This window comes from Lactuca virosa, chromosome 3 (assembly GCF_052849685.1).
Source record: "Lactuca virosa cultivar CGN04683 chromosome 3, Lactuca_virosa_CGN04683_v6, whole genome shotgun sequence".
NCBI lineage: Eukaryota > Viridiplantae > Streptophyta > Magnoliopsida > Asterales > Asteraceae > Lactuca > Lactuca virosa.
The window spans coordinates 75,362,744-75,386,696 of NC_136428.1; the positions used below are offsets into that span (position 1 = coordinate 75,362,744).

Below are 23,953 nucleotides of genomic sequence, written 5' to 3' on the forward strand. Positions count from 1 at the left end.
GAGAGAACCAAAGTATCCTTATTTTCAAGGTTATTCCAAGTGTTCATGGTGTTGTGTGAACCATTTGAGGTGTCACACTTGGGGCACTAGGCACTCAAGCTTCATGAAGACAAGTTACATAAAAAAAAGGTATGTATTTTATCTATTTTATTACCCAAGTATATGATATTTGTATGCTAGTATAGTGTAATATCTTGGAAACTTCATATTTGCATGTATAATAGAGAAAACATAGATCCAAAGTATTTAGGGTTGTATGTGCACCATAGGATGTTGTAGTATACTAAAACCCAACAATGATCAGTACGCACTTGTGGAGTTTTTATGTATTGTGATCTTGGGATGAATTTTATGGATTTGATATGTGATACATGGAGATTTATGACATTTATGAATGAAATTATATTTTTAAAAGTGAAAAATTGTTTTGGAATTTATGACGTTACACACAACAATTTTAAACTTTTCAAAACAACCCATAATCATAAAATGTTTACAAAATCATTGTTTCCAAAATGTTTATCAATATTAGAGTATCCCAAAATCATAAGTCCATGAAACACGAGGATGCGTACGGTCACGCCTTCACCTTCCCGCGATCATCAGAAGTACCTGAAACAATAAACTAAAACCGTAAGCAAAAGCTTAGTGAGTTCCCCCGAAGTACCACCACATAAAACATATCAAACACAACATGCATAGCTGAGCCTTCAGTCTGGATGGACCGACTCGCATGGCCTACAGCCTATCTGGACCGTTCCCGAGCCTTCGGCATGACTGGACCGCCTCGCAGGGCCTACAGCCTATACAGACCGCTCGTCGGGTCTTCGGCCTAATTGGACTGCCTCGCAGGGCCTACAATCTATTCGGACCGCCCCGAGTATCTTGGCCTTCAGCACAAAGCAGGACCGCCCCGAGTATCTTGGCCTTCATCACAAAGCAAGACTGCCTCAACTCAACCTAACCATAACATGTCGACATACACATAACAGATAAACATATAACCAAGCATCAGACAAACTGACAGATTTACAGATCACCACTGCATGCTAACATCCTATATACCAGGATACTGATCTAACAAATCTCTACAACATAATAACAAACTATCATATAACAGGATATCCAATCCACTAGGCCGACCTTGGTGCCTTCGATCCCTAAGTATAGTGAAGAAGACTCACATCACAGTCCGACAAAAAGCTGAACGATAACTGCTCCAAATACCGGCTCTACAGGTCACCTATTCAACAGATAGAGACCATAGAGACCATAGAGACCAAGACTCAACTATTGCTCAAATACCCAAAATACCCCTAAGTCAAACTTGGTCAAAATCAGCAAGTCAACAGAGTCAACACAACCGAGTCAACTCAGGCTTCGTACGTGGGGGGTACTCGAGTCTTGACCGTACTCGGGATGGTTGACCACATACGCATTGCGTACTCGAGGTTATGCAGGGCATACGCCCAGACCTCCCAAATCTTCAATAAGAGCTTAATGCCTTAAGCTCTCACGTCCAACTTTCAGATCCAAGGCCAAAATACCACTAAGAGTCATAAAGTCTCCAACTCTATGACTTTGTATGTCTATTAAGTGCTTAAAACACAAACCCTCAATATCTTAATGCATTAAGACCTTCTATAGCTTGCATGGAGTTGAACTAACCCTCAAGACTACATTTTTATGACTCAATACCCCTCATAAGGTATGAAAGGACGACTTATTGGGTCAAGAACATGCTATACTCAAGAATCACCATTTTTGGGACAAAAATTTTCTTAAAGGAGGAAAAATCTAGATCTACAAGATGGTGTGATCAAGATGTGAACTTTTTATCTTCTGGAGGTTGCTATCAAGAAGGAAATCCCAGATCCAAGATGCTTCCCAAACTCTAAGCTCTCTTCATCACTCTCTTCTTCTTCAAGAACACTTCTAACCACTCAAATGGGCTCCAAAATGCACTCTTTCACTTAGGGTTTGCTTGGGGTCGTTTCTCACAGAGGGAGACCGAAGAAGAATGAGATATAAGGCTATAATGAGGTTTAAATATGAACAAAACCCTAAAAATTAGGATTTACCATTTCTTCACGTACGCCTCGCGTACGAGGTGTACGCCTAGCATACTAGGGCGTGCCCTAGTACGCCTAGTGTACTCAACGTACTCCACTTAGGTGAAATTACGAAATTGCCACTATGGGCCAATCTAGCAACCTTCCTCAACTCAAGGGTCAAAATTGCAATATTATACAAACATAGGGTTGAGATTGAAATTACTTTGACATCAGGATGTTACATGCGGGGTCGTAGCCACCACGTAGGACCCCACGTTGTATAGGACAAATGTGTCATATCAATAAAAATATAAAATACTATAACTATGAAACAAAGTTATATTAAATTCCACAAGAATAAGCAAATGAAAATTTTAATAATTAATAAAATAAACGTAAGAGACATAAATAAAACAAGTTTGAGACACATTAATGAAATAAAACAAACTTGAAATTTTCCATATATATATAATCAAATGTGAATCATATATACTGAGTAATTGTGTAACTCAATACTAATCACTAAAATTTCAAAGTCAATGGGTGTGATTAATAGTTGAATATTATTATTTTTTAAATAGAAAATATGAACTTTCTAAATTAACCATTTAAAAGATAATATGGATTTTTTTTATATATTTTGAATTATGAAAAGAGAGATTTTCTTAGATTCACCTTTGGACTTTTTTTCAAGTTCCAATTAATTTCAAGTTTAAAAATCAATTTTGATTTTCTGAATGCAATCCGATTTCATTCTCTAATATATGATTCTTCATCCGATTTCATTCTTTAAAGAATGAAGAATTTACGTGAAACAAAAATAACATTTTTTTAAGAATCGAAATCATTCTTTAATAACGACAACCATAAAAATAGTGACATATATGAAATATTATGTGAGAATGGGTGAGAATGAGATATAATTTCACAAATCGCATAACATTGTTTGAGAATATGAACATTATAGGAAATATGTAATGTCATTCTTAAAAAATAACAAATATTTTGATAATATTTTGTGAGAATGGAAGAAATTACATTCATAAAGAATAACAATGAATATTCTTAAAGAATATTCTGTCATAATAGAGCAGACATAAGTATGATTGAAAAAAATCCGCATAGAATATATTCTGCAAACTGCCAAAAATGAAGGAAAGAACTGCAAACTGTCAAAAATGAAGGAAAGAATCATGTTTACTATGTAGGTGTCTTTTTGTGAAGGAACAAGAAGATCAAGCTCTCTTTTTTTCTTCAATCAAACACACATTTCTCACCTTTCAATCTCAATTGCATAACCTTGTTTTGCATAACCTTGTTTTACCCCTTCTGAATCAAATCAAGAACCACATACACGAAGACTCTATTCGTGCATTTTTTTCCTTAAAATCACATAAAACCCACACACTTTTTAAATCTGAATGATGTTTGGTGGTATTGTTGTACAGTAATTCTTTTTGTTTGTTATTTTTGAACCCATCTGTCATATAAAATTTCAAATAAAATTTAATTCTAAAACTCATCTGTCATAAAACTCATCAACTCATCTGTCATATAAAATTTGAGATTTGAGATAACATTTTATTTTCAACCACATACTCTCTCTTTTATAATACATTTAGTAATTATTTATTATTATTATTATTATTATTGATTCTTACTATGTGAACTTATGTTTTTTGTAACATAAACATGTGAAGGGGAACCATAAATGTGTTATATGTTTTCATTGACAAAATAGTATTTTTAACTTTTTATTGATATCTCAATTTTAACTAATTATGTTGGCACAATTTGATTCTACACTTATGTAGAATTTGGTTGTTTTAAATTGGTAAAGAAACTCTTTGTAGAAAAATGACTAGACTCACGAGTCACGACATGGATTAGCACCATCTGTTACGGCACAACACCCCCTTGCGGTGCAGAAAAGGAACCACCGTTACGGTATCGAATATCGATCTAGCAAGTGTGAAAAAACTAACAACTACGACTACAAGTCATAAACCTAACACAACACACCCTTCAAGATCACCAGAATCATCGTTCATTTCTGAGTCCGGATTCATCTCTTCTCCCTCAGGAGACCAGCTGACAAATTATTTTTACTACTATGGCTACCAATGGGGCTTCTTCTCCGGTCAGTTTCTTTCCTTCCCTGTTTTTGGATCGTCCTCTTCCATGATTTTCTGATTGAGTTCGGTTTTGATCGAATTTGGATGTTTTACTTGCATCTATTAGAGAGATGGAGATGTGGTTAATGCTACAGAGGCCAGTTTGGATAAGATTAAACGACAATTGGCATCTGGGTCGGGTAGAAATCTCTTGCAGGGTCCTCTTCTCAAGCGATCTGAAACGGTACTTAATTGATTCTTCATCCCTTTTAGTTTGAAATTGACTTCATTATTCAACTACAGAATTAGCTCGATTGTTTTTTGTTCCTTCCCTAATTTACCTTATGGCATCAAATCTGGATGACTGGGTAGGTTTTAAAGTAATTTCGCGATCAGAATGCAATTTTGGAAGTAACACTCTTATATAGTTAAATGCCGTGAGAGGGATGAAAACAATCAAATTTGGGATAGATTGATTACTCAATAGAAAGAGAATCCTTCCAATAGTTTAAGCAAACTGTATATCCCGTGGCAAGGAAATTATGAAGCCTTATGGATTATGACTTGACTTGCAGGGAAAGAAAACCTAACTTTAATGGGAAACAGTAGAATTCTAAATCCCCAAATATTTGATGGAAGCTATAGTTTATGAGATTTATCCCAAGATCAAGAACAATGGACTGACTGATAAATGAAACAATTTCATGGCGTCTCATCATTCTTCCATGCATTTGAAATTCGTTCTTGAATCTTGAAATTTAGGTGCATTAGAACATACAAAGGTGCATGAACTTGACATAATATTAAATATCCTAACATGGTCATTATATGAACCCATGATTTTGACAACTACTATATATACCTTGTTCATATAATTCAAGCAATTCGTTTGTGTAAATTGACTTGATATCTTTTATTTGCTTGAAACAAGAATCATTAGAATTGAGAACACAAACAGATGGACCATACATAGATGGACACAGTAAGCAATTAAAAATAACCATAGATGGCCCAAGGTCGTGCACCATTAAAGAAGAATCAAGTAAAAAATAGCTTCAAGTGTTAAGGTGCATGTTTTGATTTGCAACATGGGATAAACGATCAAATAATTATTGTAATGTTTAACATTGTCATCTTATGGTGTATGATTAATCAAGCATAAGAAATTATGATCTATAATTATCCTGTTCTTCTATGCCTTGTTATTTTTTCATTTGTGATCTTATATGATCAATTTATGTGATAGCTAGATTTGATGATCCACAAGTATGAATTTTTCTTTGAAGAAAAAGATGATTCAGGAAACTTAAGATAATGATAAAGATTGCTAAGCTAAAAAAAGGCAGCTTGCTGTGTTATCTGATCAGTAGAGCAAGAAGAGTAAATAGAAATAAAATGACCTTTTGTTTGCTACGCTAAAAAACCCCACAACCTACCAAATCTAGCTGTATGTATGTGTCTATGTATATATAGATACACATATAACAATTATAATTTGAATTGTGATGAGTTTAAAAGAATAATGGTAACTATTATTTAGCTGTTTTTCTGACCTCTAGCTTCAACTGTTTCATGGTAACAGCTGAGGAAATGGAATGAGAGATGGATAATCTTAGACCCAACAACAGGAAAAATGGAATACAAGTAAGATCATATACTTTCTTTCACTGAAGCATCTGCCTATTTCTAACAAATATAATCATCTGCAGAATCAGGAGAAATGATCCAGCTGTCAAAGGAACAATCGTCTTTGATTCAAATAGCACAATAATGACATCACCCTATAACTTCCAGTAAGATCACTACTGAACATCATACCATGAATCCGAAATACATATGCTTTAACTTGGATGATTATCATGATTTCTAATCTAATATAGACATTTTTTATTTTAACTTTCAGTGGACTACCGAAGTATGACAACTGCATTATTTGTATCCACCATTATTTCTGTATTGCATATGCTAATATTATGACAAAAAGATTCAGCATTGTTCGTTCATTCATTCATTCATATATTTATTTTGTTACAATATCTCAAATATAAAAGAAACTGTTGCATGTATTCCCCTGACTTGATTTATTAGATATTGCAACACCACAGAAAAAAGAATATTTCCTCTGTGCAGAAACTCCAGGTGCAGCTAGAGCTTGGGTGGCAACATTGCAGTAAGTTATTCAATCCTTTTATGAAAATTTAACAATTTCATTGTAAAAAAGTTAGGTTACTGATGTATGTTTTTATCCTGTACACAAACAACAGTGCAACACAATTGGTATTAAGGGCTCATAAAGAGGCTGTGAACTCATTAGCTGGAAATAGTTCTGCAAAACTAGGAACAGTATCTGCTGTTGTGACTGCTGCAAATTCAACTGCCCTTGAATCCTCCAAAGAAATTGAAGCAGCCATGCAGATTGCAAGAAGAAATGCTTTGGGATCTGTATTGAACAAAGCACCTGATGGCCCATTGGATGATTTGACAATCATGAAGGTACTAAACATAAAAAATAAACCAATCCTTCAAAAACAAATGGTTATATAATAATTTGGTATTTTTACTTACAGGAGACATTAAAAGTAAAAGATGAGGAGCTGCAAAATTTATCAAGGGACATTCGTGCAAGGGATTCAACAATAAAAGAGATAGCAGAAAAGCTAACTGAAACAGCAGATGCTGCACAGAGTGCAGCATCTGCAGCTCATACAATGGATGAGCAACGAAGACTGGCAGCTTCAGAAGTTGACCGTTTAAGAAAGGAGTTAGAAAAACAAGCCATTTCTTACACTTCAAAGGTTTTTGTTTATATATATATATATATATATATATATATATATATATATATATATATATATATATATATATAAAGAAGCATACTAAGTTATATGATGATTTTAACCAAAAATGAAATTTTGGTTTTTTATAGCTAAGAGATTCTGAAGAGAAAATAATGGTTTTAAGTAAAGAAAGAGAGCAACTTATTAAACAACGAGACTCTTCTCATCAAGAGGCACTTTTATGGAGGTCTGAGCTGGGAAAAGCTAGGGAACGTGTAGTGATTCTAGAAGGAGCTGTTGTGAGAGCTGAAGAGAAGGTTAGGGTGAAAGATGCTGAGGCTGAAGCTGTAATAAAAGAGGCAACAGAGAAAGGAAGTGTCCTGAGAAAAGAGAATCAAGAGCTTTTGGCATGCATTCATGTTCTACAACTGCAACTTAAAAGGTTTTATTAAGAGACTAGAGTACATTACATTTTTTGGTCCCTGAGTATAGATATTTCTTTGCAATTTTGGTCCCAAAAAGATTCTCTTGAGAACTTGGTCCTTATATTTAACTTTCCTAATGATTCTGGTCCCTTGTCATCTAAGTTATCAGCCAAGCTGTTAAATTTTTTAAAATAACCATTTTGCCCTTGGACCAAAACTGGAAAAATAAACAGGATACTACATGGACCAAATTTGTATATTTCTCTTATTTTTAATTAAGGTTCATAACATTTTATATGTGCATATGATTTTTAAATCTTATATTATATCTAATGTATATTATGCATTGATAATATATTAATCTGAAATTATTTATATATTAATATAACTTTCTATTCTGAAATATATTAATCTTTTATTTGTTATCTAGCACACCATGTACAAGGTATATAATAAAAGAATAATGTATTTAAAAATAGTAAGGTATATCAATATATAAATAATTCAAATTAATATATTAACAAATAATTCAATTTACAATATACCCTAAAAATATTAAAAGTTATATGCGCATATTGAATTTTATAAACCTTAATAAAAAAATAAATAAGAGAAATTTACAAATTTGGTCCCCATGGCGTTTCTTCAATTTTGATGCAAGGGCAAAATGGTCGTTTTGATATATTTAATAGCTAGGTGGTAGGCTGTTTAACTTGGTCGATGCAGGGACCAAAATCATTAGGAAATTTCAAAATAAGGACCAACATTTTGGGACCAAAATTAGCTATATACTTGGGGACCGAAAATGTAATTTACTCAAGAAACTAACCAATATGATAAAATTTATCTCTTGCTCTGTGGACATTGTGATTTGCTTACCTACCCATGTTGCTGACGTGGCAGTTGTGTTTTGTCAGCAGGCAGGAGGAAAATACAAAGCAAGTGCTTGAGGAGAGAGTAGAGTCATGCTCCGGTGATACGCAACCCCTCACAAAACATGTGCATCCAACGGTCAAGAATGTGGATAAAGCAAGCCTTAGTGACTCCAGGAATATACCGATGTCGGAAAGGTATCCCGATCGAAGTGGGGAATGGAATGATATAGAGGCAACAGAAGCAAGAATAGCGGACGTGAGGGAAATCTCTGCTGACACTCAAGGGAATGGGAGTGGGAATGATATTCCGGTGTTTGTGCATGGGAATGAGAGTCAACAGCAGCAGCAGCAGCAGGAAGGAAGTGCGTATTATCCGGATGTTCCTGCGTTTAGACAATCAGATGATACACAACCACCCGAACAAACAACCGATTCATACCACCATCAACCTTGATCTCGTGTTTACTGTTTTGCTTCTTATAGGCTCAAACTGAAACCAATCAATCATGTGTGAAAATTGAAAAATGATGTTATAGTGTGAAAGTTTATATTTGCTAACTAACTTGAGTTGAGGCTACTCTGAATTCACTGTTTTTGGTTATCAGTTTCAGATCGTGTCTTCTTTTTTACTAATCAGAATGATCTATATTTGTGTTTTTCTTTCACTTAATGTAAACAACTTAATAGAGAAAACAACGGATGCACTATTAAGTCCTAAAGTTTTACACATTGATCCTTATTTTCTCATTCCATGTATGGAGGTATCTTTATTTTATACATATTATTTATTCCGAAAACATTTTATCCAAACAGAATAAATATTCATTTTTTTTTTCCAAAATCGGCAACATACTTCATTTTTTATCTAGCAATCAACTTGCATATTGAGTTGGATTTATTATGGCACATTAGTGCTGTCAGCTACCACGTGGTATAACACGTGTACACGACGATTACATACTAAGGGCATGACGTTTTTCTTCTATTTTTGGTTTTAGTTTTAGTTCAGAGTTTGAGTTAGATGTGGTTTTGGTGATGGCTGTTGTATTTAGATTTGGTTTGCCGAGGAATGCGAAACATAAAGTTTTAATTAAAAAAATTATTTAAAGTTTTAAAAATGATATCTATTGAAGCAAATATTCATAAATAATTTTAAATGTCATGTTATACTATAAGTCACATTACAAACATATAATGACGAACAAAAAAAAAATGCCAAATTTGCATACCAAGTCAATAAAAAGTAAAACCCCGCTTCCCAGTCTAATAAGTTTTAAAACACACATCCTAGCACCTGCGATGATGGTTATTAATATGAATTATAACATTAGAAAAAGCAATACGATTGATTACAATAAAAGCAAAATAATGTGATTGAGGTAATTACAAGACAAGAAAAACATAATAATGTGATTGGCATGATTACAAAAATACAATCTTGGAACACCTGTAGTGATTGGGTTTCCAACTTTACACACATGCAAATGAGATCATGGTACTATTTCCTTTTTCCACTTAAATAATGTCCGGATATATTATAATAAAAAGAAATGGAAAGAGATATATAAAGACAAAATCTTTAAAAGTTGGAACGACTTAACAACACGGTATTTATATCAACTAACAGTTGTCCATCCAAACTGAATAAGATAAATAATTGAACCAAAAACTTCATTGATCTTAATTATTATCAACACAAAAGAAAACGAAAAAGAAATAAATAAACCTTGGCCCTTGTTTTGTCTTTGTTATGTGACAAGTGATTTACATCTCTCTTCCATTCATCTCAATTTTACTCAAATACCCCCACCACTCCCTCCTGTTAGTAATCTAACAAGAACGATTGCAACCAGTTAACTTTTAACGGTTTTCTGTTAATTCTGTTAACAGGATTCTGTTAGGTTTCCGATTTAACCACCGGGCCCGGGCGTTCTATGTCAGCAGTACCACCCATGGTTTCACTGTCCATGCTGGCTGTCCGGCTCCTCCTGTTTCTTCGTTCCTGTTTTCAAAAAGTCAATACATGTTGAAAATCGGTCAAAACAACATACTAGCAGAGGGTAGTTTTGTCTTTTCAGCATCATTATGATTATAAGTTATAAGTAGTACCTCACGATATGGGAAATCTGCATCAAGCATTCTGACAACTTGACTCATTTTAGGTCGTTTCTCAGAGTCAGGATCAACACATCTAAGAGCCACTAAAAGTGCACGTTTTAAAGCATGTGTCGAGGGTTTCGGGTCAAGACTCGGGTCAACAACTTCCTCAGCTCTTCTATTTCCCACCATCATTTTAAGCCACTCAACAAGATTCACCTACCATAAGTTCAAAAAAAAATACTTATATTTTATAAAAAAACATTTCAACCTTGATACAATTATACAATATCAAATCCATTGGTATTACCTCATTAGCAGAGCGATTGTAATCCACTGGATCCCTTCCAGTTACTGCTTCTAGAAGCAACACACCAAAACTATAAATATCACTTTTTTCATTTAACATGCCAGTATTCGCGTATTCTGGAGCCACATAACTGTAAATTACAACATAAAAAAGTTATTTAGTGTTTTTCATCACTCTTTTTTTAGATCACATTACACAACATAATCATATATATATATATATATATATATATATATATATATATATATATATTCATACCCGAATGTTCCCATAACTCTTGTATTTATGTGACTTTCTCCTGCATCCAAAAGCTTGGCCAATCCAAAATCAGAAAGCTTCCCGTTGAAGTCATGGTCGATTAAAATGTTGCTAGATTTTATGTCTCGATGCACAACTTTTGGTTCTATAGCTTCATGCAAGTAAGCAAGCCTGTGAAATCAGTTTTGATGAAAAAGGATCAAAATCTTGAAAATTTATGAAATTTCAACTTACTTATAAAGATTCACTTACGCTTTTGCAATACCAAGAAGGACCTTCATGCGAACTTCCCATGTAAGAACACCACATTCCTGAACATCTCCATGAAGCCATTGTTCAAGGTTTCCATTGTCCACATATTCATAAACAAGCATCCTAAGTTTATTCAAGCAAATACAAACCATAATTCAATAAAATAATAAAAAGAATCACTAGAAATTAGAAGTTAGGTGCATTGGATAAGTTAATAACACACACACACACACACCTATGTGTTCCTTCTATGCAGTAGCCTAGAAGTCGCACAAGATTCTTGTGTCGAACATGTCCGATAGCCTCCACTTCAACTCTAAACTCTTTTTCAGCCTGTCCCCTATGCATATAAACATGATATAAAATTATAAAACAAGTAATAAAACATTCATTTCATTCATTCATAGCTTAAAGTTACACTCACAGATTGTTAAGAAGCTTCTTCACTGCTACCTCTGTCCCATTGATCAATGTCCCTTTATATACAATCCCATATCCACCCTCACCAACCACATTTTCATGGGAGAAACGGCGTGTTGCTTGTTCAAGGTCTCTCAAAGTAAACCAGTGCCCCCACCCTAAATGTGAGGTTTCAGGTAACCCTATAAATGGAGATGAAGATTGCTTCCGGACCATTCCAGAAGTTCCTTCTTCACCTGACTTTGACTTGGATCCCCTTTCATAAATAGAACTGCTTTGACTTACATTATCAGCATCACCAGATTTGCTCACTCCAAGTTGAAATATCATCTTTCCTGAATTCTTATTGGTCGGTTCATCATTAGTGGTTGATGATGAATGTTCAAGATTGTTGTGGTTATGAAAATGTGAACCTCCGACTCTATCTACCCTGATGTCTTTTGGAACATTTGGTATCTGGGAAAGGGGGTAATTGTCTGATCTTCTTCGAGATTTTCTTTGGCATGTGACCCACATTGATAAGAAAAAGAGAAACACACAGATAAACATACCAACACAGAGGCAGATCACTACCCATAGTTTAAGACCCATAATTGAAGTCTTCTTCGATAATTGTGTATTTAAACTCCCGGATGACATTTTGGCGACAATTACGAGTTATGAAGTCGTATAACCACCCGACGTCTGCTAATCCATCTCCTTCCGTATCCTGTCAACAAAACGGAAAGGGGAAAACACATCTCAATTGTCGGATTTTGTGGCGCGATTAAACTAAAATTAACATTAACAAGCAAAAATGAAAAACCCACCTTCCAATTTCCAATTACTAGGTTTACAATAGAGCAACTAATCCCAAATCAAATCCCAATGCCTGACAAAATAAAGAGAAAATTGGAAGAATTCCAACAAGACATTAGATAAAGTATATACTAGTGCAATTACAGCTGTAAATCGTCAGATATATTAAAGGCATTTGAGAAAATTAAGCACTGATCTAAAAGAAACATAATGGTGTTAAAAAACTTACTGTAGATGCGATTTAATCTAAACCCACTTATTGTTTCATGAGAATCGAAAGACCCACATGGCGCACTGCTCAGATTTTGCAAGCATAGATTAGGGACCGGTTGTAATGGGGAAGCAGTGCACGCAAAGCCACCGAAAGACAAAATCTGAGAAGCAAAAGGGAGTTTGGAAGTAGAGAGAGGGTGAGGGAAGAGTGGGCCAAGAATTTCAGAAAATATAGAGAAGAAAAATCTGGACACCACACTAAAGAGAAAAAAAATATATAGAAACCCTGATAAATCGCAAATCGGATCAAAGGAATAGAGATAATTGCATGGAAAACTGTGTTTTTTAATTGCAAAACTAGAACAAAGTCATCAGATTTATTAATTATTAATTATGGTATAATTATTAGAATGTAAGAGCCATTTTCTATAGATTAAAAATTAAAACATGCTATTTTTCATAAATCAACGAATATATTTGTTCTATAATGAATGAAATTTAAAATATTATTTAATATACAACGTAAAAATATAGTGTATAAGGTAAAAGTTAGATTCAGATTATCATTATACATATTCAACTCTTAACGATATTTGACACGTTAAAGGAAGAAATGATATATCACGGACTTAAATCAATTCAGATTTGCTAACTTTTGATTTTTCATTTCTATGAAGTTAATTGGTTCTTAATAATAAATAATAGAAAAAACTTCATAATGTTCTACAGTATCCCGAAATCCCTAAGTTTCAAAAACCTCACGGATGTTTCTTGTGGTTTCAAAACTTTTAATGTTTAGTCTTTATGGTTCACTCCGTCAATATTTGTCCGTTAAGTGAAGTCTATTTCCGTCATTCACCATCCCAAGGACCATTTATAAGGTTTTCTCTTTTTTTTTTAAAAAAAAAGGAAACATGAAATTTAATATGCAAGGGGTCCTCTTTCTCTCTCTCTCTCTCTCTCTCTCTCTCTCTCTCTCTCTCTCTCTCTCTCTCTCTCTCTCTCTCTCTCTCTCTCTCTCTCTCTCTCTCTCTCTCTCTCTCTAAGAAAGTCAAACCCCTATCCCCATCTTCCTCTAACCCAGTTTCCCATTGAAAGCAAGTGTGTGTGTGTGTTTCCAGAACTACATTTTACGTGAGAAATCAAAAGCTTTACCCACTACCCTAGTAAAAAATCCCCCAACTTTGTTAATCTGCCCTAATTCATATCATATCAGCGGCCAACATTCTAGCAAATACATTGTCAATCACATTAGATAGATCCAAAATTAAACCAATCAATAAGATAACAAATCCATTTTCAATTAGATTAATTAATCCAAATCCAATCTGATTCTAACAAATGACAGTGAGCATTACCTGTTGAGAGAATGACAGAGAAAGCGAGGAAGACGAAAACTAAACCAGAAATATATGAAGATGACGAAAAGCAGTGCAAATGTCAATCCGATCTAAATCCAAAGTGCATAATAAGATCAGTTCCTTTTGTTGTTCTTAATTTCAAACCAAAAATAGATGAAGATGATGATAATAATATAGAAAAGACATATAAATATAAATTTGCATATATGTAGGGTTTTGTTTCGATAAAAATGTGAAAAAAACAAAACTTGTTATTCTTCCAGTTGAGCTATATGTGTATCCTGATCATCGACTTTGTTCTCCAAAAGATAACTACTATGATCAGCATCACCGTAGTTTGGATAAATCATCTCAAATTTGCTCAAATCATGGTCTAGTATCCTCTCCACCTCCAAATGTTCCTCCACATCGCCTTCACTTGACCCACCTTCTTCACCCTCTTCGTCATTTCCAGGAGAACGAAGTTTGATCAACCCTTTCATCGATCCATACCCATCAACAGCCCATTGTTCTTTCTTTATGTCAACTAAAACCTCTCGAGATGGAGAAAAAGTCGGTGTAGGGAGTACAGAAGGAGTAACAGGGCATGGAGAAACCATAGATGTATTCTGTTTGTCATTTCCTTTCTTCCCCTTCCAGTTTTTGTTGTTAAGTGGGCCCATAGGTTTTGAAGAATACGGAACGGAACCTGAAGGCTTCGTGTTCGGATTCTGGAACTTGAGCTGCTCTGGTAGCGTCGGTGGCCACATCCCGTAACGACCACCTCGGTTGTTCAATGTCTCTTGAGACATGATCGGAAACCGCCACTGTCATTGGTATTGATTCCTGCAACCGATTCATCTCTAACGTTGCATTCCAACGACAACTCTCCGGTGAGATTCACTATATTTCGTGGGTTAGCTAACTGTTTAGTTCCATATCAGAGGTGCTTTGGTGGTGGAGCACCACGGTAGTAATGGAGTTTCAATGCTTTTGGAGGTAAGGGGGAAAGACAAAGGTGGGTCGGTGGGTTTATTGACGAGAGAGAGAGAGAAGAGAGAGAGAGAGAGAGAGAGAGAGAGAGAGAGAGAGAGAGAGAGAGAGAGAAGGGGGTGGGACCCCTATCATATTAAATTTCATTTTTCCTTTTAAAAAAAATAATAGAAAACCTCATAAATGGTCCTTAGGGTAGTGAAATGACGGAAATGCTCTTCACTTAACGAACAAATAATGACGGAGTGAACCATAAGGACTAAACATTAAATTTTTTGAAACCATAGAGACCATCCGTGAGGTTTTTTAAACTTAGGGACTAAACTTCAGATTTTGGGATACCACAAGGACCATTTATGAAGTTTTTCTAAATACTATATTGTAATAATGCTAACATGTATATATTTATATATGTATTCATAGAGTTAAATTCATATGTGGATGAACATCTATTGTGCGAACTTGTATGGACAATGTTATCCTGTGAGAATGAATAAGAAAATAGCTTGTTTGATAATATGAATACATTCAACATTATATAACTATTGTTATTATCACGCATTCTCACTAACTAAATTGTCTATAAGGGTAGTATGAACTTTTTTTATGATTCTCGTTTTGTCATAATGTGTTCTTGATAATTGTATTTTGTAAGAACTAGAACGAGTGAATAACGATACGTGAGAACAAGAATTAATGAGAATTGGTGAGAATGCATGTTAGTAAAAATAATTATATGAGGTTGAACGTATTCATATTACCAAACAATTTATTCTCTTGGTCGTTCTCACAGAATAGCATTATCCACACACGTCCACATAATAGATATCATCCACATTTAAACCTAGTATGTATGCATATGTTTGTCTATTTACTTAAATATTATTGTATTAGGTGTCTAAGCCAATAACTAAATTGGTATATACTTGAATTATTAACAAAGTCCTTTTTGGTTGCCCTCAAACATGGTAATGGAATAGGATGACTTTGAGAGAGAGAGAGAGAGAGAGAGAGAGATACTGGTTTATTGATTTATTATATGATTAATAAATAGCAATAAATGAATTTATTAATATGTTATGAGAATAATATGTTAATTAGAAATAGTATTATTTAATTAAGAATTAATCAGAAATTAATTGGAATTAATTTTCGGATTAATTAAATTAATTGAAAGTACAAGGACCTAAGTTGTAATTGTTCAATAGTTGAACAAGAGATGGATTATAGAATAGTCCTAGGATGGCTGAAAATTATAGGCGTCCTTAGGATTCTAGAATATGCCTTGGAGATAATTAGGAAACCAAAATAATTACATGATTTAAGATATTTTAATTAAGTAAGGGTTATCAGGGATTCCTAATGCAGCTATAAAAGGGACCTTAGGGTTAGAAATTTCAGCCACTCCTTCTAGAGATAGCCGAAATTCACCTCTCATCCTTTCTCTTAAGAAGTTTTCGTAGTTGCTAGGGTTTGGGTGTGAACCTGTTGGATTAGGTGTCTAAGTCCATAACTATTTTGGTATGTACTAGTAGGATGAATTGTGGAGAAAGAGGATTTACTATGAATTAATAATGTATTATAAGAATAATATATTAATTGAGAAATCATATTATTTAATTAGTATTTATCATAAATTAATTTGGAATTAATTTGGTGATTAAAAGAAACTGATTAAATTAACGGGGACTGATTATGTAAATCAGTAATATTTATAGTTTGGGCTCATGGACCTTATTGGTGTAGGGTGGACGAAATCTCTATGATAGTCCATAAAGATTTCGTCAAAGGCTTGCCAAATAAGAGTCCATATGTTGTTTAGGGCTTAAGCAGGGGAATTAATGTAACGCCCGTGATTATGGGATAAGCATTAAAGACAATGTAGGGCGTGTTCGGCACGGAGCATTTAGGAGCGTTTGAGAGCTTCTAGCTTCTAGCGTTTGACAAAACGCTCCGTTTTGAACAGAAAGTCTTGTTTGGCACTACAAGCTTCTAGCGTTTAGTTTAAACGAAATGCTCCAAATCCAAAAGCTATTTCATGTAGCGTTTAACAAAACGCTACAAGCTACAAGCTACCCGCTACCCGCTACAAGCTACTCGCTACCAGCTAGTTTTGCCGAACACGCCCGTAATAGTTTAGGTCAACTATTGTAACGTGTTTTGAAGTAATAAGAATGAATTATGTGAATTTATGTGTCTTATATTTAATTATGATGATATAATAAATTATGGATAAAAAAATAAGCGTCGAAAGTAAAATGTTAGATATAGCCGATATATGAAGAAAGTTGTAGTGGTTGAAACAAGGATTCCGGAGATATAAAGAATACCGAAATCCGAGTTATAACGAAGAAGTTATGACATGTCGAAGTTTCGCGACAGAACCGGCACGACGCTGTGTGACGTAAAAAAAAGTGAATTTACGATAGATGACTTTTTAGCCTTAGCGATCTAAATGAAAGTCGTAGTATATGTTAAACCGAGAGCGTGCATAAAAAGAACATCCAAATCTGACTTCGTATGAAGAAGTTATGATTTTTCTAAGGATTCGGCGTAGTAGTGTACAGCCCAAAATTCGATTTATAGATCGAGCAATCTTTAGCCGACACAACCTTAACAAGAATCGAATATCTCGTCAATAGTAGTTCAACGGTAAAAAGACAGATGAAAACGAATGTCGGATGAAGAAGTTATGAATTTTTAATGGACTTTTCTTGTCCCGACCTATTAAAAATATAACTTTAAAAATAAAGTCAAAATTAGTTGACGGAGTCTAAACGAAAGTTGTAGAGTATAATCTCACCTACGCGTGGATATAAAGAACGTCAAAAATGGAGTTCGTATGCGAAAGATATGAATTTATGAAGTTCGGAACACAAACTTCGAGGTCTGACCAAACTCACGACGTGAGGTAGTTGATCGACACCTCTCAAGCCTAGAAGACACGCGGCAAGCCTACGAACTGATCGGGATCGAGCTCACGACGTGAGAGTCGATTTTTCAGCCTATAAATAGAGAGCCAACCCTCTTATTTCGGTTTACACAAAAACGCAACCTCTCTCTCGTATTGCTGAATTTGAGCTATGTTCCCGAGCCGACGATCGCTAACTGCTGACAGTGTCTAGTTAGATTCTATCCAGTCACGCTACTAAGGTGATTGTATAGTCACTTTCATCTTACAAATATATATGAAGTATTTTATATAAAATACGTGCTATGTGTATATATGTTGTTTGTTTATTTGAAATGAATGTTGAATGAATGTTTTATACAGGTTTTAAACTGTAAATGTATTTTTATCTACAAATATGTTGGGTATAACATGGGTAGATGAAATAGTTGATATGTGATGAAACAAAATGATGAGAGGTCTCGATGTTGACAATGTTCCAGTCATCTAGCGGAATATAGATGACGACCACAGACTTTTCTAGACAGTCCAGTGGAACGTTAACAGACTCGTAACATGTAGGTGTTTTTCGAGAGTATGGATTAGACTTAGTCAATTGTCTTTAGTCCGAGAGTATGGATAGGACATAGTTATTTGTTATTAATCTGGGAGTATGGATTAAGACATAGTTATTTGTTATTAATCTGGGAGTATGGATTAAGACATAAGTTATTTGTTATTAATCCGGGAGTATGGATTAAGACATAAGTTATTTGTTATTAATCCAGGAGTATGGATTAAGACATAAGTTATTTGTTATTAATCCGGGAGTATGGATTAAGACATAAGTTATTTGTTATTAATTCGGGAGTATAGATTAAGACATAGTTAATTGTCCCTAGTCCGAGAGTATGGAATGGGCACAGTTATTGATCCGGGAGTATGGATCAGACATACCCGATCCGGTAATATGGATTAGGTAAAGAGGTAAATTTTTGATCCGGGAGTATGAATTAGGAAAAGAGGTTGATTTTAGATCTGAGAGTATAGATCGTGTCATTGTAAGGATCGATAGGTTGGGGTAATAAAGAGGATAATGGAGATGGAAAATTGGGTTGATTGTTTGATGTTTAAACATAATAAATTTATTTATTGTGGGTTGAAAACCCTATATGCTCACCAGGTTCCTAAGTCTGACCCACTCAGCTTTTTATATTACAGATAGTGGAACAAGAGCATAGTTGGATGATGACGAGGGATTTTGGATTATAGGCCAGTAGATGTAAATAACTGTTGTAATGTCTATATCGTACTGTTTATACTTTTGGTCTGTATCGGAACATGACATCCCAAGGTTTTGTAATATAATGAAAATACATTTCTTTAAGAAATGCTTTGATAAATTTTTATCATATTTTGTTTTGGGGATAAATTCCGCAACACCTTCTGAAAGATTACTCTGATTTTATTTTAAAAGCATAAACGAAATTGGTCTTTTCTGGCCGTGAAAAATGGGGATGTCACAATTAGGGTTTTCAGGTTGATAACCCTAGAAACCTCAACTATAAAAGGAACCCCAAGGCTCCCCAAAATCGTGCCAATGCATTCTTAGAGAACCCTAGACATTTTTGAAGCCTCTCATCTCTCTCTTGTTCTTCCTTGTTGCTAGTGGTGTTTGTGACTCCATTAGAGGTGCAACACTTGGGGCACTAAGCTTTCAAGAGTCAAGGACTTTGTGGATTGTTCTTGTTATTGCTACATAACAAGTAAGGTAAGATTCCAAACCCTTATTTACATATGAATTTCGTTCTTAGGCATGTAACGCTTGGAAATGGAGATGTTCCTTGTTGCCCTTCAGAATTGAAAGAATTATGTTTTGGCCCTTGTAAGTAGTACACGGGGCGTACAACAGGTTACTCTTGGTGTTGGATTAGGTGTCTAAGCCCATAACTATAATTGGTATGTACTTGACCCGATAGTATCATGGTCCTTTTGGGTTGCCTTCACCGGAGCAATTTGACAGGATGGATATTTGAGAAAGAGGTTATTTGTGATTTATTAATATATTATATGAATAATATATTAATTGATAAATCATATTATTTAATTAGTATTGATCGAGAATTAATTTGGAATTAATTTAGTGATCAAAAGAGACTGATTAAATTTTGGGGACTGATTAAGTAAATCGGTAATACTTATAGTTTAGGTTAATGATTCATGTTGATTAGGGATGAGCTAAACCTATATGAGAGTCCATGAAGGTTTAATCCAAAGGGCCTAAGAAATATGAAGAGTCATGGTGAATTAAGGGTTTGCATGGAAGAAACCCTAGCAATGTCACACTATAAAAGTAACCCCTTAACACCTAAAATCGGCTAAGGCATCCTAAAGGAGAACCATAACTGATTTTGTGCTTCCTAGCCTCTCTCTCATAAGCCTCCTCTTGCTTTTGGTGTTTGTGACACATTAGAGGCATCACATTTGAGGTTCTAAGCTTTTGAAAGGCCAAGAACAACAAGCTACAAATAAGAGGTATTCTTCTAACTAGTTTTTATGTTGTACATATCCAATTGCGTGCTAGTTAGGGTATATGCTTTGGAAAATGAAATTGCATGTATAATTAGAGAAAACTTAGATCCAAAGCATCTAGGGTTTCATGTGCACCATAGGAGTGTTATAGTACTTAAAACCCAACACTTGGTGTACTAGTTAAGAAGCTAGTAACCGGGGCGTACCTCAGGTGTACGCTTAGCGTACTAGTGGATGTTGGTCACGGGTCTGTAGCCTCGTACGCTGGGAATACGAGGAGTACGCTGGGCGTATGAGGGGGAGATAAGAAAACCCTAATTTTTCAAGTTATACCCTATATAATCCATATGTTAGCCTCTTTTGATCATTTCCTAGCCAACCTCCATATCCTAAAAACCCTAATTCGTTCCATAGCCCATGTTTGGTGATATTGAGATCTTGTGAAGTTTTTATGGAGGGTTTTGTGTATCTAGAAGAAGAAGAAGCTTGAAGACTTGTTCTTTGGAGGAGGGCTTTGATATCTAGCTTTATCATCCTCTTTTGGTGGCTTGTGAGGTATAAAGTTCAAACCTTGCCATTTCATTTCTTAGATCTTATCCTTGACATGTTTTTGGTCATTTTGGTTGGTGATTGGGAATTAAGGACGTTTTTGGAGCTTAGCCTTATAGATTTGGACATGTTAAGGGTTCCTTGTGCATAAAGGTGAAAACTTTATGGTGATTTTGGTCTCATGCAAGTATTAAGTCATTTATTAAGCTCCTTTGAGCTCTAGAGCCTCATTAAGCCATGCATGCGCATAAAGTTGGCAACTTGATGTGATTAACCACCTTGGGGAAGTCAGATTTGGGTTTGGATCAAAGTCTTATTGGGTTAAGAGTTGAATTGGAAACGTTGCCCATGATTGGTGAGTACATTGGGCGTACAAGTTTGTATGTTGCGCGTACAAGCCTTTCATGTTGTACGTTGAGCGTACAGGCGGAGTACGCCCCGCGTACTCAGCAGGCTTGGATTTCATTGTTTTGGGCTAGGATGGGCTTGGTTTTCTTGGGCCATGTTGGGCTATCTGGATTTTATGGTTAAGCTATTGGGACTTTATTGGACTCTCTTGGGTGAAGGCCTATGAAAGGGATTGGGCCCAATTTGGAAAATTTGGCCATATTTGGGCCTTGAGTGCTTGTGTTAGATTTTGGGCTTTTGGGTCATCTAGATTGGGCCTTGCCCTTGGGCCAAGCTAGAGGAAGGGTAAAAAGGTCTTTTACCCTGATTTGGACTCTTAGTGTGAGTCGGGACCCATTCATTAATTGGATGTTGTTTGTGATTGATAGTGCGGGGATTTTAGCGGATCTGTAATCAGTGATTTATTTGTGGGTTCAGCTGTTTGAGGTGAGTCTCCTCACTGTACTATGGGTCGAAGGCACCAATACAAGCCTATTTGGTTTATGTTATTGGAAGACCAGGGGGTGGCCCCTGGCATTTGTATGAAAGACCCGGAAGTAGCTCCTGGCAAATCTGTATGCAAGACCAGAGTTTGGACTCTGACAGTTAATTAGATAAGTGGTTGTAGGTTGTATGCTAGTTGTCTTTGTGATGCCTGCATGGAAGACCATGAGATGGCTCATGATACTTGTCTGTAAGACCAAGAGTTTTGGCCCACGGCCTGGAAAAAAAAGACCATGATACGACTCATGGCGTAATGGCAAGAATATGGTTGGCACATAGCACCTTCTATTGCATGTTTGATATGTATGACTCATATGTTATGTATGGTATGTGGTATTTTGGGAAACTCACTAAGCTTTGTGCTTACAGATTATGTATGGTATGTGGTATTTTGGGAAACTCACTAAGCTTTGTGCTTACAGTTGTTGTGTATGGTTTCAGGTACTTCCGGTTCGAAAGGGAAGGGCCCGACTTGATCGCAACGCATACACCTATATTTTCCGCAAACTTGAGATTTTGGGATTGTACTCTGATAACTGTTTTTATTATAAAATATCTTTAAGGATTTGAGTAAATGATAAATGGGAGATTTGGTTGTTTTAAAAATGAAATTTTTACCTTCGTATTTTGGAATGTTACACGGCACCACGTCGTGGTGTTCTTCCGCCACGACGTGGAGATCTTCGGATCCGTGTTTTTTCTTCGTTCTGCCACAACGTGGCAATCGTCTGCCACGATGTGGTGAACCCTCTGATCATTGATTTTTTTTCTTAATTCAAAGTTGATTAGGATAATTACTTTAGATAATATTTTTTAATTGTGTAAATTTGAATAATTATCTTAGTAATTTGATATCCTATATCTTGAATTTGGTTTATTTTAAAAAATTAAATTAGTTTTATATTAATTTCGTAAATTTAAAATTAAACCTAGTATTTTAGAAAAGTTTTAAAATACACCTTATACTATATGTATAATTAAATGTTTAATATATTATATGTATAAGACAAAGTCAGTCAAAATCGCTAGTACGCCTCATTCACGAAGTCATACTATAAAAGGAGTTTAAGGAAGCGACCTATAAAATGATCGCCATCAGGTATCCACTTTTACCCACCGCTCTCTTGTACGGTGGAGGGTCGTTAACCGAACGGGTTTGATAGGACATAATCTCATTAATAAGTATAATGATATAAAATAACTAAACTATTTTGAAAAATCTCACTTTTAGTTAGTTTAGGAAAAATGTAAAAAGTATACTAATCCATAAAGTTGCACATTATACTTTATTTGTAGTTAGTGGAGCGTGTGTGGTTAACCGGCACACTAATAGTGACTATAAAGAGTAATAATGGGCATCTCGAAAATTATCGTTGTTAATGGAGCGCATGTGGTTAACCGGCACATTACTGAGAGATAATAAATGACATCGAGATTGTCAAGCGTATTTTTATGGTTATCCACATCTTGTTTGTGATCATCGACATCCCAGTCACAAATAGAAGAGCATAATCTGAGATTAAACATGTCATTGATAAGAATCGATGAATCTCAAAAGATCTAGGAATTTCGTAGTTCGGAATTGGTGAGATGCTTTTACCTACCTTCATAAATTCGTGTAACATCCGGGATTCCCAGGTATGTTATTTTAAGTATTTATTTTAAGGTTCATTGACCTACTCGACGAGTTGGTGCTATAACTCGCCGAGTAGAGACGGGATGGTCACGTGGGTTTAATGATCTACTCGACGAGTCCGGGAGTAGACTCGCCGAGTAGGCGATGGGAGTGAAAACCCTAGATCCCCGGGTTTGAGACCTATTTAAAGGCACTTATAGCCTCATTTGCGGCCATACCTCACTGAGAAGAAACCCTAATCGCCCCCTTAAGCTTGTGAGAGAAGTTTTGAGCCTTACTTGAGATTTGTGAGTGCATTTTGGTAGAGGAAAGGAGGATTCCAAGCAAGGATTGTGAAGAGGCTGATAGATCTACTGCTCATACGTCCAAGGGCTCCTGTTAGAGGTATCAAGTTCGAACCTTTCTCTTTTATTTGAGTAGATCTCTCATTTTGAAGATTAGGGCTTCCTTTCTTTATATTTTTGGGACTTTGAGGATTTGGGGTTCATGAGGAGGCTTGAATTCCAGATCTGGACCTTAGGAGGTCCCT

At 35.3% G+C, this 23,953-nt stretch overlaps 3 protein-coding genes across 4 annotated transcripts; 1 reads left to right on the forward strand and 2 right to left on the reverse strand.

The window, feature by feature from the left end:
* Positions 1 to 3,905: 3,905 nt before the first annotated feature.
* Positions 3,906 to 8,878, forward strand: SWAP70 (Pleckstrin homology (PH) domain-containing protein). Of its 2 annotated transcripts, none has more exons than XM_079084926.1 (10): positions 3,906 to 4,194; positions 4,296 to 4,412; positions 5,751 to 5,812; positions 5,878 to 5,961; positions 6,072 to 6,103; positions 6,257 to 6,338; positions 6,433 to 6,661; positions 6,736 to 6,963; positions 7,095 to 7,387; positions 8,291 to 8,878. In XM_079084926.1, the coding sequence occupies exons 1-10, from the start codon at positions 4,168 to 4,170 to the stop codon at positions 8,697 to 8,699; spliced, it is 1,563 nt and encodes a 520-aa protein (XP_078941052.1). In that variant the 5' UTR covers positions 3,906 to 4,167; the 3' UTR covers positions 8,700 to 8,878. The 2 variants fall into 2 exon arrangements, with proteins under 2 accessions (XP_078941052.1, XP_078941051.1); XM_079084925.1 differs by having other exon boundaries at positions 3,907 to 4,194; positions 8,288 to 8,878.
* A 930-nt stretch (positions 8,879 to 9,808) lies between these two features.
* LOC145166003 (putative receptor-like protein kinase At2g42960) lies at positions 9,809 to 12,848 on the reverse strand. The gene is made up of 9 exons (XM_079084927.1): positions 12,610 to 12,848; positions 12,392 to 12,453; positions 11,587 to 12,291; positions 11,398 to 11,502; positions 11,163 to 11,285; positions 10,911 to 11,081; positions 10,653 to 10,782; positions 10,355 to 10,561; positions 9,809 to 10,247 (listed from the first exon to the last, which is right to left on the reverse strand). Exons 3-9 carry the CDS (start codon positions 12,219 to 12,221, stop codon positions 10,143 to 10,145), a joined length of 1,476 nt encoding a protein of 491 aa, XP_078941053.1. The 5' UTR covers positions 12,222 to 12,291; positions 12,392 to 12,453; positions 12,610 to 12,848; the 3' UTR covers positions 9,809 to 10,142.
* A 1,357-nt stretch (positions 12,849 to 14,205) lies between these two features.
* Positions 14,206 to 14,745, reverse strand: LOC145163685 (uncharacterized). The gene has a single exon (XM_079082487.1). The coding sequence runs from the start codon at positions 14,743 to 14,745 to the stop codon at positions 14,206 to 14,208; it is 540 nt and encodes a 179-aa protein (XP_078938613.1).
* Positions 14,746 to 23,953: the final 9,208 nt, after the last annotated feature.

Bases quoted from the DNA above. Each gene is read 5' to 3' on its own strand.
- SWAP70 (XM_079084925.1), top strand. From the start codon at position 4,168: ATGGCTACCAATGGGGCTTCTTCTCCG. The intron at 6,662-6,735 runs GTACTAAACATA...TTTTACTTACAG, and splicing joins ATGATTTGACAATCATGAAG to GAGACATTAAAAGTAAAAGA. The intron at 6,964-7,094 runs GTTTTTGTTTAT...GGTTTTTTATAG, and splicing joins CCATTTCTTACACTTCAAAG to CTAAGAGATTCTGAAGAGAA.
- LOC145166003 (XM_079084927.1), bottom strand. From the start codon at position 12,221: ATGTCATCCGGGAGTTTAAATACACAATTATCGAAGAAGACTTCAATT. The intron at 11,286-11,397 runs GTGTGTGTGTGT...GAATAAACTTAG, and splicing joins TGCATAGAAGGAACACATAG to GATGCTTGTTTATGAATATG. The intron at 10,248-10,354 runs GTACTACTTATA...TTTTGAAAACAG, and splicing joins CAGATTTCCCATATCGTGAG to GAACGAAGAAACAGGAGGAG.
- LOC145163685 (XM_079082487.1), bottom strand. From the start codon at position 14,745: ATGTCTCAAGAGACATTGAACAACCGAGGTGGTCGTTACGGGATGTGG.